Below are 16,223 nucleotides of genomic sequence, written 5' to 3'. Positions count from 1 at the left end.
GTCTGGGTGAAGGAGTAATGGGGGAGACATCCATAACATGGCCTCCCCACCATCTTCTAAAGATTTTTAAAAAATACTTTGCTTCCTGCCACCTATCCACAGCATCCTTTACAATTACCACTTCTCCACCTAAATGTAAAAAATATCATAACCTCAAAATAGCATGGCCTCCATTTCAGGGCACCCTCTACATTTATCCTCTCCTTTTTGAACCCACCAAAATATATAAAAAACAATCCAACTGCTAGAACCCCACAACACTCTATGACATCTGTCCCACTCTTTCCACAAAGCTGATGTCTCTGCTCTCACACTGAGAGTAGATAGCAGGCACCATACTGACAGAGGCTCTACAAGAGCTACTATTGCCAGATTAGGTTTTCACCTGTCAGCGATGGTCTGCAGAGAAGGTGGCTGGAGAAGGCAATGGCCCACCTTCGTTCACCCGCCTCCCTCTGTTCTGTGGAAACCCAGGAGAAAGTGGCTGAAAGAGGGTAAGAACAACAGTGTTTAACCAAATTTACTGACCCAGGCGAGGTGGCGAAACACAGGCTAAACAAGCACTTCCCTGTGTGACATAGTAACAGAGGGAAACAACTTTGGCTCCCACTGTTAATTCACAGTACTGAATAACTGGATTGTCTTCCAGTAATTCATTATAGAGGGTTTCATTGGAGGCCATACTTACCATGGTGAGTTATATTGTTGGTAGGCAAACACCTTTGGATGTTTATGTTGTAAGTTTGTGAGGTATGGCAGCAGAGATGTTTTCTAGAAGTAGATAGTGTACTTTGAGAGTAACTTTAAACACTAGAAGTGAGGTGACTGCTCAAATTGATCTAGGAAGTCCATTGAATGAAAGGTTTCAGAGAAATTTAAAAGAGACAAACGTAAAGGTTTCTCAGATTGGCTTATGTACAGTCCAAACAGAATATACTGTAGGAGGCAAGGTAGAAGGGAATCTTTTATTTATGAAAGTCAGAGATATGCATTTCTGTTACCTGCAATGGTCTCACTCCTGAATGCTTATAAAATCTGAAACATAATTTAAAGCTGCAACTACATGCAATCATGGTGTTCTCAGATGTGATGGGGTGGTTGGGGCGATGGGGCTTTGACGATCACTTTTTGGAAACCTGTATGCTACTATTTGCAAATATAACTTTCTTTGAAGTTGTCAATAAATGACCATTAGCATTATAGCCATCATTTTACTAATAGGACATACACAATCTCACCTTTTCAGAATTTAGGAATTTACCAGCTAATATCATACTTTGGCTTTTTGTCCACCCCGATACTTGCTGCAATGTTAAAATAGAGTTCTGTACAGCCTCCGGCAACAAGGACTCTAACTGCCCCAAGGTCAGTCCAACTACAGCATCAGAGAGAGATCCAAGAGTCTCATTGAGATTCTGGTTTAGCATGGCAATGTCCAGAAGTAATGACTTGACCTAGAATGGGAACAGAGAAAAACAGATGAAGAGAACTGTTGCTGATTCTCATTGACAGGTTCACTGAAATTAGCATAATAGAAGAACCTCCCACATTAATTGGAATTCATTTGGTACTTCCTGTTATAGAATTTCTTGCAGTCTATCTTGGAATGCACAGATCAGTCAAATTAGAACTGCTGGGATGAAAACAGAAAAAAGGAAGGATGAGAAAGGATGTGATGTGTTTTGCACATTTGTGTGGTTGTAGGCATACTGATCTTATAGATTGCCATGAAAAGTTGGTTCTGCTCACACAGTCCTATGTGCACCTGCCAGCATCTCAGGTCTACAAGCCCTGAGAAGGCCCCAAACTTCTGATGTTGACTGCCTCTGCGCCCAATAATGCTACCTTACTCAGGCCAAGCAGAAGCTTTTCAATAGTACTTCCGCTGTCCCACTATAGCGATTGTTTAATATTCATCAAGCTAAAAGCATAAGGATGGATTTCAATGGGTTCTGTAGGATGGAAATGTACAATTTCAGTTTCAACAAAAAACTATTACTGATAGGTGTGCCTCACCCCTCCCCATTTTCCCACAAGTTCCTTTCACTCTAGCTGGAGGTTAGAAGCTTAGTGGGAGGAGATGTGAATGTTCTTTGTTATCCCATAATGCCATGTGGTGGAATAAAGGTTTTGCACATTAAAACTGTAACATATGCAATGCTGCAGATAACTCTTTTAGAAGTTGCAAAACTGATTGGATATGAATGTGTAATCTAGAGTTATTCTTTAGAGCGGGGGCCTGAATCTTAATTTACTTGATGCTGAGATAGTAGACGGAGGGACCACTTGCTTTATTTAATTCAAGTAATGTAAGCTCATTTTGTTATTTTGATTAACTTCTACTCTTTTTCTTTGCACCTTTTTCAACTCAAATGACATTCTATTTTAGTTTTTCTAGGTCCTAATTTTCTTGCTTTTTCTGATCATTCAGTTTTTTCTTATACTAGATACTAAAGGTTTAGATGGATGAAGAAATTGCCAAGACACTCCTCCGGCTATTAAGAAGGTAATGGACTGTGATTCTTTTAGTATTTATTAAGAGTTTTTTACTATTTATTTTTACATATTTCTTTCTCGTTTTTCTTCTTTTTAAGTACTGATGTATGGTTGATTGTACTTTAATGGTCTAAATTTTGACCGAATAAAGAGAATTGAATTGACTGTGATTCTTATTCAGGAAAAACTACACTATGTATGAGCTTTTTTTTGGTAAGAACTAACTTGTAAAAAAACCCACAGAATTAAGGACCATCTGAGATTTTCCCTTTTTTAACAAAGGAATAATAGAGTTGAAAAGTGAGTGTAACCTGAGATACAATTAAGTGGATTACTGCATCAATACTGTTTTGCAATAATTAGCTTGAGGTCAAAAGATAAGCAATTCTTGGGGGCAAGAAGTGTAGAAGAACAAAGTGAATTAGTCTCCGCTGGTCAAGCAAGCAGTGCTTAGGTTGTGGCAGCGGCAGCAGGTGGTGAGTACAGGGTTGGAATGGGATCTATTTCTCATCATCAGATGTTCACTCAGAGCAAAGGAGACAGAGCGGAAAATTGGGAAAGGAGGAGGTGTGAGATATGAAGTCAATGATAAAGGGGGGCAGGAGAGATGAAAAACTGCAAGAGTGAGATAATAAGACAGAAAGTCTAGTTTGGTGAAAGAAAAAACACATGGGGTGGATTCAGGACTAGGAAATCTTCGTATTTGGCAAACCTAACAATCCGCAGTACCAACCACGAACTCCTCCGAAAAATTGGGCTACTGCACTCTTTTTTTTGGTTTTACAAATTAAGCTCTACAAGCGAGCAGGTGTTTAATAAGCTTTTTGATTTTCAAAATGTATTTCACAGGACAAAACACAGCTTTACATTGATGATTCATGTATGAGACCACAGGAAGACTGAAGTCACGCTCAAAGATGCAACTGAAAATTACAAGGCAGGATTTAGCTTGATAATGCCCAACTGAATTTCATCATATTAGTGGTCGGTGCATACACACTAAATAATACATGAGATTTTTCAGCAATCATTGCTAATAAAAATGCACCTTCTGAATCTGTGTCGGGGTCAATAAAACACTGGGACAATAAGCAAAGAAGCGAGCCACCCAATCTTTCTTTGAGGCTGGTGAGTTTGGGACTTTATAAAACTGATCAATTTGAACTTTAAAGATCTTTTTAAACACAGTGATTGTTTTTGTAAGAGCACCACGTCTATTTATTCATGTTATTTCCATACTTGCACAACGCAGCATTATGAGGCAGTGCCAGTGTACTTCACTACAAGCCAATTATTAAGCCGGAAAATTGACCCTCTTAAAAATGACTTTGGATATCCTAGCACAGATAAACAAAGACGATTGTTCCAAATGTCCACATTGTGAAAAAATTCAAAATAGGAACTTTAATTAAACCGTAGGTGTGCAGACAAGAGAGATGCATGATACATGGTGTAGAGATCCAATAAATCAAACACAATTTCAAAAGTGGTGAGACAAAAGGAAAGAGAGAGTTGAAGAGCAGGAAGGTGGGGAGGAGGCGGATGAAATGTCGACATCACCAGGATGGTAGAGAACAGTAATCTCAGAGAACAGAGTACCAGAAGGAAGAGATCGAACTTGATACTTCAATAGTGAAAGTCATAGAGATGAGATGGGTAATAGGGAGACAAGTGAACACAAGAGGTCAAATGATACTGAAAACTGAATGCATAGAGGAAACACTGAGATGCGGATGTGTGGAAAAGAAGGTAAGAAACAAAGTGAATAAGAAGACAATATCGAGATGGCACTTTCAAGACCTTTGTTTAGAGGGTTCAGACTGGAGTTATAAAGTTAATATTTGGGGAAAAGAGGATGGAAAGAATAGGACCATATATACCGAAGTAGCAGAAAGATGAAGAAGTGGGCAGACATGAATTAAAGGGGAATAAGGATCAAGAGAAAGATAAAAAGAGTAAAACAATTTAACTGGAGTTGAAAAATATATATATTTTTTTTTTTTTGAAAGGTAGAAGATTCCCATTACATCTAATGTCTTCTGCCAGTGGATTCCAGGTGAGTGTGGTTGCACCAGAGAAAGCCTGATTTGCAGAGATTGATAAAGGCACTGCTTGCTTGCAAACGAAAATAGCGCAATCCTTGTAGAATGGGATAATAGGATTAAATTGCTTTGGTTCAGCAATCAATCTGGCTGCCAAGTGTGGAACTGCTTTCAACGACTCGAGGGTGCCTTTTCGTAGACTGTGAGAAATGAATTGTCATGGTGACATCGAGAAACCACAAGGGGAGTGAACTGCAAGAGTGAAATCTTAAGATTAAATGAAGGGCTTTCAATGTTTTATTGGGTATAGATGAGTTCTAGTAGCCCATGCTGCACCCACCACCTCAAAACGGTTCCAACATGTTTTGAAAAATAGCTGTAATTTAGTATGAGGATTGACAAAAAACCTGATGGCAAATTGTCAAGAGACACAGACTGAGAATGGATATGTGGAATATCAAGAAAGGTAAACACTGTAACAGTTTTACCTGCATAGATTCTCAGGTTTGAAAACAGATGAAGCGGTGAGAAACACATCATCCTTTTTATAGAAATACTGTCATTGCAAATGTCATTTCGCCAACGTTCTAGCTGTAGTCGAAGTAACATTGTGAATTATTTGACCACAAAGGACATAACAAAGTTGCCCCCATAACCCAAAATGTATCCCCTCAATACGACTCAGATTTGCAGCTGCCTACAACACAATGAACCATATCATTCTATGGAGAAGATTAAAGGAATGGTCTATTGTATGAGGAATAGCCCATGACTCTATTTAATCTATTCTCCTAACTGGAGTTGGTAATTATGTACATCTATCTATTCTTTTTATAAAATGCAGTGCAGAGTTTTGCAAGTGGCAGCCAAATTCCAGGCATGGACTGGTCATGCTGCCACTATGGTATTTTCCTGGTAAGATGCAGGCTTAAGGCTCTGCTTTCAGAGGAGGATGGGGTGACTATGATCCAAACTTGCCCCATGCCATCATTATTGTTTCAGTCAGCTGGAGTGGGCCTGGTTTGAACATTTGTACCAAGCCTGGTTTGGCTTTGTCGTCTGGCATGTCCCTACCTATTTCTCTTCATATTTACATGCTTTGTTTGACTCTAGTACCACACCATCATAAGGTACAATTCCAGATGTACATCGATGATACCCAGATGCACATCGTTGAGCGAACAATACTGAGTTGCGTCTTAAAATTTCCAAGTGACTAGACCATGTATTTTTTAATAAAAGAAAGCCACTTTTATTTGTCCAGGCATTCTACTGTGAGATTGTGTGAGAAAAGTACCACTGGCATTTAACTGACCTTTGCCAACCTCAGCCCAATAGGTCAGAAACCTGGGAATCATCTTTGATTCAGATCTCAACTTCAACTCATAAATCAACGCAGTGGTCAATGGAAGATCTTCCAACCTTCTCTCCTTTAGAAATTCCCACCCTCTCATGTAAGGCAGCAACGGCATGGAGCTTACACACACTTCAGTCATGACCTCGATGGACTACTGCAATGTTCTATACATTAGCCTACCAAAAACTCACAATCCAATTGCAGAGGGGAACATTAGGCAGAATGTATATGCACACATAGAAACAGGACCACAACAAGCTTGTCTGAAAGTTCCCAGTTGAATTCAGGAACAAGTTCTGTATCTTTCACAGATTATGTTGTGCCACAGGTCCTAGTTACCCTCAGAAACTGGCTAGCCACTATTCTCCAGCCAGAAACCTCCTTGTTTTATCAGATACAACAATGTTGCTTTAAGTCACTAATGTATGGTAGAAGATCCCTTTCCAGCTCAGGTTTCAAAAACTAGGAATAGCCTCAACCCTCGACTCTTTCCCATAGAAGCATCTTCCCTTTAGTTTATACAGTCCTTCAATAAGCCTAACATAGCCCTGTGAGTGAATAAAGAATGCTAGACTTAGAAAAACCTGAAACATTTGGATCAACTCTAGACTCCTTGCTAGTAGAAGCTACATGTTCCTCATGTTTTTGTTTCGTTTCTGTTACAACACAGTGAGGGTACCTAGAAGAAATGATGCCCTCTGTAAAGTTATGCCTAACAGCTATAAATGAAGCCACCTCCAAGTGTAAACATATGTTTAAGGCCAAAACAGGTTTGTGAATCGAGCTCAATAGTGTCCATATTTTTCAGACACCTTTTTACACAAAGGTAAAAAATATTTGGTACAGTGAAGCCAAACCATGGTAAGAGCATGAACATCTTTTGCTAGTACCTTCTGGACCTCAGCATGGAAGCCTCTCAATTGGTTGCATTTGATCATCTGATGAAGCAAAACTTGTGCCAAACTCGCATCCATGTGTTGAAAGATGTCATAAAAGCAAACCAATAGGCCCAGCCTAAGATGCAGAAAGAAAAATAATTATTAACAAAGAGCTGCATTACAGAGTGTATTAAATTCACACATTATAAGCATGTTTTGCATTTTACATTTGTGCTCCGTGAATCATTCCTGCATCTGGCAGTCCATATCTCTGTTTTGTGGGCACTCTTCTTCAAAGGTAAAGCCTCATGCTGAATCAGTCAGGCAGGTCCTATGATCGTTTTTAATGATGCTGATGTACAGCAGTTAGAGCGAGCAAGCTACGCTTCTCCATATGAGGGACACTCGCATAGCCCTCGCTTCCTCCTCTGGCAGCCCATCTCCCTAGCAGAGGGCAGTTTTCTCGGGGCCATCTGGTTATGTTTTCCATGTTAGTAATCTTGGCTGCCCTGACAGACATATGGGTCATTACTGTTCTTTTAGAGAAAATGTCCATGAGCATTCTGGTCAGTTAAAAGGGTGTATTGCTGTGTTGTGGGACATACTGTATCCTCACAGCTCATTTTCCACTCTTATTCCCCTTTCACGGTTTCTGCCCTCTCACCCTGTTATCTAGTCTGCTCCAATTGCCACCTTGTTCACCTTCTTCTTCACAGTCATTAGCTATGAGGCGAGTCCTCACTCAAGAGACAGAGGCCCGTATTTGTACTATTTTAGCGCCGCATTTGCGTCTTTTTTTGACGCAAAATTGGCGCAAATTTACAAAAAACAATTGTTGCATATTTATACTCCGTTTGCGCCGAATTTGCGTTGTTTTTTTCGACGCAAATTCGACGCAAAACTAACTCCATATTTATACTTTGGCGTTAGACGCGTCTAGCGCCAAAGTTCATGGAGTTAGCGTCATTTTTTTGCGTGAACACCTTCCTTGCGTTAATGATATGCAAGGTAGGCGTTCCCGTCTTAAAAAATGACTGCGATGCATATGCGTCGTATTTATACTCCCGGGCAAAAATGACGCCCGGGAGTGGGCGGGACTAAAAAAACAGCATTTGCGCCGGATTTTAGCGCCTGGGTCAGGGCAGGCGTTAAGGGACCTGTGGGCTCACAATGAGCCCAGAGGTGCCCTCCCAAGCCCCCAGGGACACCCCCTGCCACCCTTGCCCACCCCAGGAGGACACCCAAGGATGGAGGGACCCATCCCAGGGAAGAAAAGGTAAGTTGTGGTAAGTATTTTTTTTAAAAAAAAATTGTGGCATAGGGGGGCCTGATTTGTGCCCCCCTACATGCCACTATGCCCAATGACCATGCCCAAGGGACAGAAGTCCCCTGGGCATGGCCATTGGGCAAGGGGGCATGACTCCTGTCTTTGCTAAGACAGGAGTCATGTTAATGGCGTCTGGGCGGCAAAAAAAAATGGCGCAAATCGGTTTAAGACGATTTTTTTGCCTCAGCCTGACTTGCCCCATTTTTGGACGCCCAAACGCCATTTTTCCCTACGCTGGCGCTTACTGGTGTACGTGTTTTTTTTTCACGCACACCAGGCAGCGCCGGTCGGCTAACGCCGGCTAACGCCATTCAATAAATACGGCGCCCGCATGGCGCTTCAGAATGGCGTTAGCCGCCGCTAATTTTTTGGGCGCAAAACTGCGTTAGCGCAGTTTTGCGTCAAAAAGTATAAATATGTCCCAATTGTATTTTGTAAGTTTGCGCCGATTTTGCGTAAAAAAAACAACGCAATTGCGGCGCTAAAAAAGTATAAATACGGGCCAGAGTATTCAGTTGATCTCTGTGGTTTTTAAAACCATGCCCTGTCTATGCTACAGGCCCTCTGTTTTCTTTCTTAAAATGAAGATTGCAAGTCTGCACCCTTTACCTTTTGTAAATATCAGTGCCTCTCTTGTTTGCACCGAGCAGCAACAATAGCAGTTATGACCTTTGGGGGTAGCTGTAAGAGGTAAGAGGAGGAGTGATGGGTCATGATCAGAAATCCATGGATATGAAGTAATGAAGATTATTGAGCAGTAGTCAGCCCATTACCAGATGATCAAACTTCCTCCTCACAGTTCTTACCTACGAGGAGGAGCAAAGCAATCAAGAGCAGCAGACAATAAAAGCACATCAGGCAACTGATAACTGCAGCCTCCAAGAGACTTATTGTTCACTATTAAAGTTTCAATATTTCACCACATTTGAATACACTTTCCCCAAATGTAGATTAGATGTCTCCCAAAGTCAATCCCTAATGCTGTACAAAAGTGTAACTAGTCATCCCTGAAGGCGCTTTGCAGATTTCTGCCCATCCAATGCATTTTTTCTTTGCCCAAGATTGTTTCACCATTCCCCTATTCCTACATCAGACACTTTCAGTGCTTCACTGACAGCCAGCCAGGTCCAGCAGCTCAGAGAACATAGTGATAGCTTTTAACTTTTATCAGTCCTACCAAAGATATAACCATGGTTTCAGTTTTGTAAAACCTGAAGTAAAAGCAATGCGAACTAGCAACACTCTATGGATGTCTAAAGAATGTTAAAAACACATTCCTCTGGAGAAGCTGAACTAGGAACAAAGACAAACAGTACTGTTTCTTGAAGTGAGATTTAGCCTTTAGCCTTAAACATTTGTCAGGACAATGATTTATTTTATCAGGGAAAATGCAGAGAATTGTTTTATTCCACAGAAGAGCACCCACTTTCCCCAATGAATTCACACAGATCATAACTACCAAAAAAACACTAAGTAAGCAAAGCCAATGCTGTTTCTTCCGGAGTTTGAAACAGAGGAGTCCTATGATCCTTGTGGGCTAATGAAAGATCACAATAGGAGCGAATGCTCAGTAAGAGAACATCCTAAATGTCTTAACCAACAATGTATTGCTGCACTCTTCTAAAATACTAATATCTTCACTTGCTTCCAGCATTGGAGCGCTGGATGAACAACATCCAGGGCTACTCAATAATAACTTCTGACATCTTGGAAGATCTCTCGTTTTGAACAAATGGTTCACTACCTGGAAGGTGACCTATGCGGCCAAATAGACCTCCACGCCCTACAACACTATTGCAAGCAAATTCAGGAACATGTTTTTTTACTAAACACTAAAAATGAACACCATACTTTCCCACTGAGCAAAGGACCATGCCACAACAAGGAGTGAGAACTGATACCAGCTATGTACGGACTCACCCAAACACTACAAACAGACCCATACTATTATTCTATAACAGCACATCCATTGCCATGGTATGCCTTGCTGCTGAGCTGATATTTCCCTTTAATGGAAATAAATTTCATGTCTGTAAGTAGACGGTATCAGACTCTTGGAGTGTAATGAGAAATAATGCAAACCTACCTGTAGAGAGTGGTAACATTCCTCATATCAAATCCAGATGAATCAATTCTTTCGAGAAAAGCTTCAGCATGTTTTGGTGTGATGTCGTATACGGTGTCCAGTTGCTTGGTTGCATTGTCATAGCTAATAAATAGTCGAATCTATCATGGAGACACACACACATACATCAGCCAATACCTTCTCTGCTTTTAATCCAACAAGGTTTACCATCATGCCATTAGTCTTTGCATTAATTAAAAAAATATGTTATTTGTTGGGTCCCCAATAAGTCATATGATGAAACCGTGGTCAGTAGGAACTATGCACCACTGGTCAAATTGACCAAGACTCATTTTTCTCCCACTCTTCCTAGTCCTAGGATACAGCACATAACTGATCTAGAGAAAAACAAATAACAGAGTTTATATGGGCCTTCCAGTGAGTGGGGGCATCACTGTGTCTAGGGCATCTGCTCTGCACACATACTCAAAGCACTTTATTCATAGAAATGTGGATCAGCCTAGAAGTGATACCGACAGGGTGTTTGTTGTTGTGTTTGGACCCTGGGATACAGATCACTATGGATATTTATAGATGGCAATTTCCCAACAACTTCTTTCCAGAACTGTTATTAAAATTCCTGTGGCCATCTTTCTGGCAGTTAGGTAAGAGAATCCTGTGAGTGTACAGACACGAAGGCTCAACTAACACTGTGTTTATGTCTGAGGTGGTGTCGCTTGAGAAAGGTTACGCCACATAGAACATTTTAAGGAAGAATGACTACCACAACACTCACAATGCTTGTCTAGGGTTTTGATCTTTCACCATCTCTCTTTTAGAACTTGCCTTTGGTTCCTCTTTGTGGCTGCTAACAAATATCTCTGCTCCATCCATTTCATCATTTACGCAAATATCCACTGTGTTTGGGTAAATTTGTTTTTTCTTTCTTGAACATTTTTCTGGATGATCATATATGCCCACAATTGGTATTACAGGTCTGCCTAGATCATGTGCCAATTTGTGTCAGCACCTGAGACCGTATGGCCCATCTTTATACTTTTTTTAGAGCCGCATTTGTGTTGTTTTTTGACGCAAAATCGGCGCAAATTTACAAAAAAAATATATTTTGTACGTTTGCGCCGCTTTTGCGTAAAAAAATGACGCAAATGCGGCGCTAAAAAAGTATATATATGGGCCCATGTTTAAATGTAGCACCATCAGTGCTTAATTCGTAAAAGAATTGCCATGGCCCAGACACTTCATAAGTTCGCAGCCAGCACTATCGAAGGTTGACGGGCAAACACTGAGGTTACATAGCATTGATTCAACTTCATTCCTCTCTAATCCAACATAGGACACACCCTACCTCTTTGTCTCACTCTCACAGGATCTTTATCATCCCTCCTTTCTCCTTCTATCATTGTTTTGCTATCTTTCTCTTCCTCCTTTGCCCCTTTTGGGTTTTATTTTTCTCTTGCTCTGATCAAAGTTTGGTTGAAAAAAACCGGTGCCAGTCATTAAAAAAAAGTGCAAGTGGGCCACGCCTACAACCACCAGCTTAAATTAAGCATCGGACATTTGGACGCTGTTTACAGCTGAGTCTTACTGACCCACTAATCATCTGTCAGATAATGATCCCCCTGAAATCAACGTGTATACATGTAAATGCTTGCAATTGTGTAAATGTAACAATTCAAAAATGCATTTAAGACTACATAAAAGAGTAGTCTTTTATACTGTAGTACTACTTCAAATAATTGTAAATGTGTTTGTGAATAGCCAACTTTTGACTCCACTGAGGAGCAAGGAAAAGCCAATAGCTCTATTTGTTGGCCACCCAAGATTTTGGTTTTGTCAGTACTTGAGTTGTCATGGATTTTGGCAAGCTTTATGGTTGAGGAAGCTGCCGGACCCTTATCAATGTTAACAAAATGGCTAAAAGCAAAAGTATTTTTGTGATCTCACAAAACACACATTACTTTCGTAGTCCCTAGCACGTAAGCAAACTACTATGTGTATGGATGTGTTCTCTGTGAAAGGGCAGAATACCCTCACTCACACTGAAGTAGGTCAGTGGCTGAAGTGGGTTGGCAAACTGCCCCCAGCTGTATGCTGTAGTGAGTGGAAGAAAAATGTGAATGACACAATAATAGACCACTGGATGAAGAGGGTTGGCAGAATGCCCTTGCACGTAAGTATAAAAGACAAATATAACTTAAGTAAGATCAAAACGTCTTGGCTAATGCAGACCTAAAAAATACAGTGTCACTCAAGGACAGTATGATACAGCTTGCTTCAAAGTACAAGGACGTTTGCCACCACACCAGCATTTGCCAAACTCTGTGTTGGGAATCACTGGTGGGTCACTGTTAGGACACAAATCTCTAAGGGGCATATTTATACTATGATTGCACCAAATTTGTGTCATTTATTTTAACGCAAATTCAGCGAAAACAACTCCATATTTATATTTTGACACTAGACATGTCTAGCATCAAAATATAGGAGTTTGCACTATTTTTTGGATGTGTGCACCTACTTTGCGTCAATGAGATGCAAGGTAGGTGTTCCCATCTAAAAAATGGTGCTATCCCTATAGCTCTATATTTATCCCTCCATGCTAAAATGACGCATGGGTGGCAGGAGGGGCTAAATAATGGTGCAAACCTTGCTTTGCACCATTATTTAATGCCTGGGTCAGACCAAGCATTAGGGGACCTGTGGACCCATTTTGATGGTTAAATACCATGAAATGGGTCCACAGGTCCCCTCCCAAGCCCCAGGAACACCCCTACCCACACCAGAGGGACACCAGAGGATGGGGGACCCCATCCCAGGTAAGTAGGGTAAGTATTGGTAAGTATGTTTTTTTAAGTGCCATTGGGGGCCCTAACTTGGGGCCCCGTGCATGGCCCTGGGTGCAATGGCAATGCCCAGGGTACACTGGTCCTCTATGCTGGCCATTGTGGTGGTGGGCATGACTCCTGTCTTTTCTAAGACAGGAGTCATGTGTTATGGATGGTTGTGCATCAGAAAATGATGTTAGCCTGGTTTGAGGCATTTATTTTTCCCTCTAACCGGCCTAGCGTCATTTTTTTACGTTCAACCTCCATCTCCTCTCCCGCCACACACACCCGGCTAGCATCATTTTACTTGACACTAGCCCAAGCTTAGCGCCGGCTTACGCCATTTCATTAATATGGCACCCGGCTGGCACTCAGGAATGGTGCAAACCGGCGCTAAACTTTTTAGTGCAAAACTGCGTTAGCACACTTTGGCACCAAAAAGTTTAAATATGGGCCTTACTCTATACGTAAGTAATATCTAAACTGATTAGCCCTCTGTATGCATCACTGAAAAGGAGCTGGACCATGTCTCTAAGCCCTGTTTTAAAAAACCCTTGCAAGTATTCTCAAGCAAGACTCCAGGTGAGCCTTGCAGTGTTCTCAAAGCCAAAGTTCTTAAATTGGTGGAAGGATGAAAATGTCATTCAAACATGTAGGTTGGCGTTGATCAGATTTTAGCCACCACAACTGTATGATTAGTCTGTTTTGGAATTGTCCTCAAGAAAAGAAGGATGGTGGCAAAGGTATATGTTTCAAGAAAGGGATATGCAGTTTGTGGTGATCGCTTCAGAAGGAGCTTGCATTCTAAAGGATCATAACAATGGACAGCAGCGATAAACGTAAATGATGAGGCCCCTCATGCTCACCATGCCCTAGGGATGAAGGCATCCAAAGACCTCCTGTTTCAGGTTGACCTTGAAGATTCCCTCAAGGCAGCTAAACAGCTGAAAGATCCAGTGCCCAAGAAGTTCTCATTTCCACCCATTGGTCAACAAATTTTGATGGTGGTAATCTTCCCTTTGGACTTAGAATGTAGATTTTCCTAGCTAACAGGAAGTGAAGTTAGTACACATTTCATTGACAGTTTGATGTGTGACATTGTCACTGGCAGGTTGTGTATTCCTACTTCTATGCCCACTCACTGTACCCTTTGGCATCCATTTTTGCAGACGTTGGTGCCCCACTATTGCTCCTGGTGTGGTCAGTGCAGACAACTACAGGTATTTCCAATGTAAACATTACTGTACAGTTGAATTGCAATGTTTGAACCTGGTTAAACGAATACATTTTGAAAACATTTGACATACACCATAATTGTATTTTATCAAAGTGTGTTTATTGCAGTGCTCTGAAGAAGAGGGGGTAGTGGAATGGGCTGGGTTGATGATGGAGGAAAGTCCAGGTTAGGGTCCAGTCTATTTGTATCACAGGTGCATTGTCCAAGGGGGCATAGGAAGGGGAGCAATGGCAGTTCAAGTTGGACAGGGTGACAGAGTGGGGCACAAGGGTGACAATCAGGAGAGTCTCATTTCCTGGCGGGGGTCTTGGCAATAGCCTCTGGCTTCTGCCTGGATCGCAGGGAACATTTGCGGGGTGGTTCTCCTTCTGCAGGGGGAGGGGTGCTGGTGGCCTGTTGGTCCTGTGGCGGGGTTTCCTGTCCATTAGCGGCAGCGGAGGTGGAGGGCTGATCAGTGGTTTGGCTAGTGTCAGGGGCCCGGTGGTGTGTCATTGCCTCCCTCATTCTGTTGGCCATGTCTGCCAACACCCCTGCAATGGAGGCCTGGGTGGTGTTGATGTCCTTCAAGTCCTCCCTGATCCCCAGGTACTGTCCCTCCTGCAGCCGCATGTTCTCCTGCAACTTGTCCAGAATCTGTCCCAGCGTTGCCTGGGAATGTTGGTATGCTCTCAGGATTGCAGTGAGTGCCTCCTGGAGGGTCGGTTACCTGGGCCTGTCCTTCCCGTGTCACACAGCAGTCCTCCCAGCTTCCCTGTTGTCCTGTGCCTCTGTCCCCTGAACCGTGTTCCTACTGCCACTGACCCCAGGTCCCTGATTGTCCTGTGTTTGTGGGGTGCCCTGGGGTCCCTATAGTGGTGGGCACACTGCTGATTGACGTGTCCTGGGGACAGAGGTATGGGCCCGCTGGGTGGGTACTGTGGTGGTGTTTCCGGAGGGGGTGGCTCTGTGGTGGTGTGAGAGTGTGCCTGGGTAATAGACTGTCCGGAGGTCCCAGATGGGCCAGGTTGGTCATCCAGATCCAGGCAACTAGAGCGGCTGTCATCACTGTGGGCCGCTTCTGTGGGAGGACTGGATGTTGCTGGCACCTCTTTGCCAGTGACTTTGGCTGGGTTACCTGTGGGGATGTAAATTAAATGTTATTGTTTCTGTGTGTGACATATTGTGCATGGATGTGTTGCCCTCTTTGGTTGGATTTGCCCTGGCAGCTTTTCCTTGTGTGAGTTGTTATGTGGTGGGCTAGGTGATTCTCTCTAGTGTGCATGCTGTGGTGATAGGTATCCATGCACTGGTGTTGCATGCAGGGCTTGGCATTGGGATGAGTGGGTTGTGATGGTTGGGTGTGTGGGGGGTGGTGGAGTGATGGGAGTGAGGGTGAGGGTGGGGTATGTGATGGCATGCAGATAGAGGGGTGGTAGTAATAGAGAATTGACTTACCAGATTCCAGTCCTCCCGCTACTCCTGCCAGGCCCTCAGGATGCATGATTGCCAAGACTTGCTCCTCCCATGTTGTTAGTTGTGGGGGAGGAGGTGGGGGTCCACCGCCAGTCCTCTGTAAAGCTAGTTGGTGTCTTGCTGCAATGGAACGTACCTTCCCCCGTAGGTCATTCCACCTCTTCCTGATGTCCTCCCTTGTTCTGGGGTGCTGTCCCACGGCATTGACCCTGTCCACGATCCTCCGCCTTAGCTTCATCTTCCTAGCAATGGATATCTGCTGCACCTGTGATCCAAATAGCTGTGGCTCTACCCGGATGATTTCCTCCACCATGACCCTTAGCTCCTCCTCAGAGAACATAGGGTGTCGTTGTGGTGCCATGAGTGTGGTGTGAGTGGTGTGGGTGAGGGTGTGTAGGGTGATGTGTTGAGTTGTGTGTTGTGAGGTGCGTGGGTGGTGTATAGGTAATGGTGGTATGTGGCTCTGGTTGTGTGGGTGCTCTTGCTGACTCTCTCTCTGTTGGCAATGGTTAGTAGTCGCAAA

General features: G+C 42.8%; 1 protein-coding gene across 1 annotated transcript in view; it reads right to left on the bottom strand.

The window, feature by feature from the left end:
• OTOA (otoancorin) overlaps positions 1-16,223 on the bottom strand; it is a 291,404-nt gene that overhangs the window by 222,162 nt on the left and 53,019 nt on the right. The window contains 3 exon segments of the mRNA XM_069212309.1: positions 1,239-1,454; positions 6,786-6,909; positions 10,187-10,326. Of these exon segments, the coding sequence (XP_069068410.1) occupies positions 1,239-1,454; positions 6,786-6,909; positions 10,187-10,326 (480 nt within the window).

The sequence above is a fragment of the Pleurodeles waltl genome, chromosome 10 (genome assembly GCF_031143425.1).
Source record: "Pleurodeles waltl isolate 20211129_DDA chromosome 10, aPleWal1.hap1.20221129, whole genome shotgun sequence".
NCBI classification, from domain to species: domain Eukaryota; kingdom Metazoa; phylum Chordata; class Amphibia; order Caudata; family Salamandridae; genus Pleurodeles; species Pleurodeles waltl.
The sequence above is the reverse complement of the archived record's forward strand: the minus strand, read 5'-3'. Positions and strand labels throughout refer to the sequence as shown.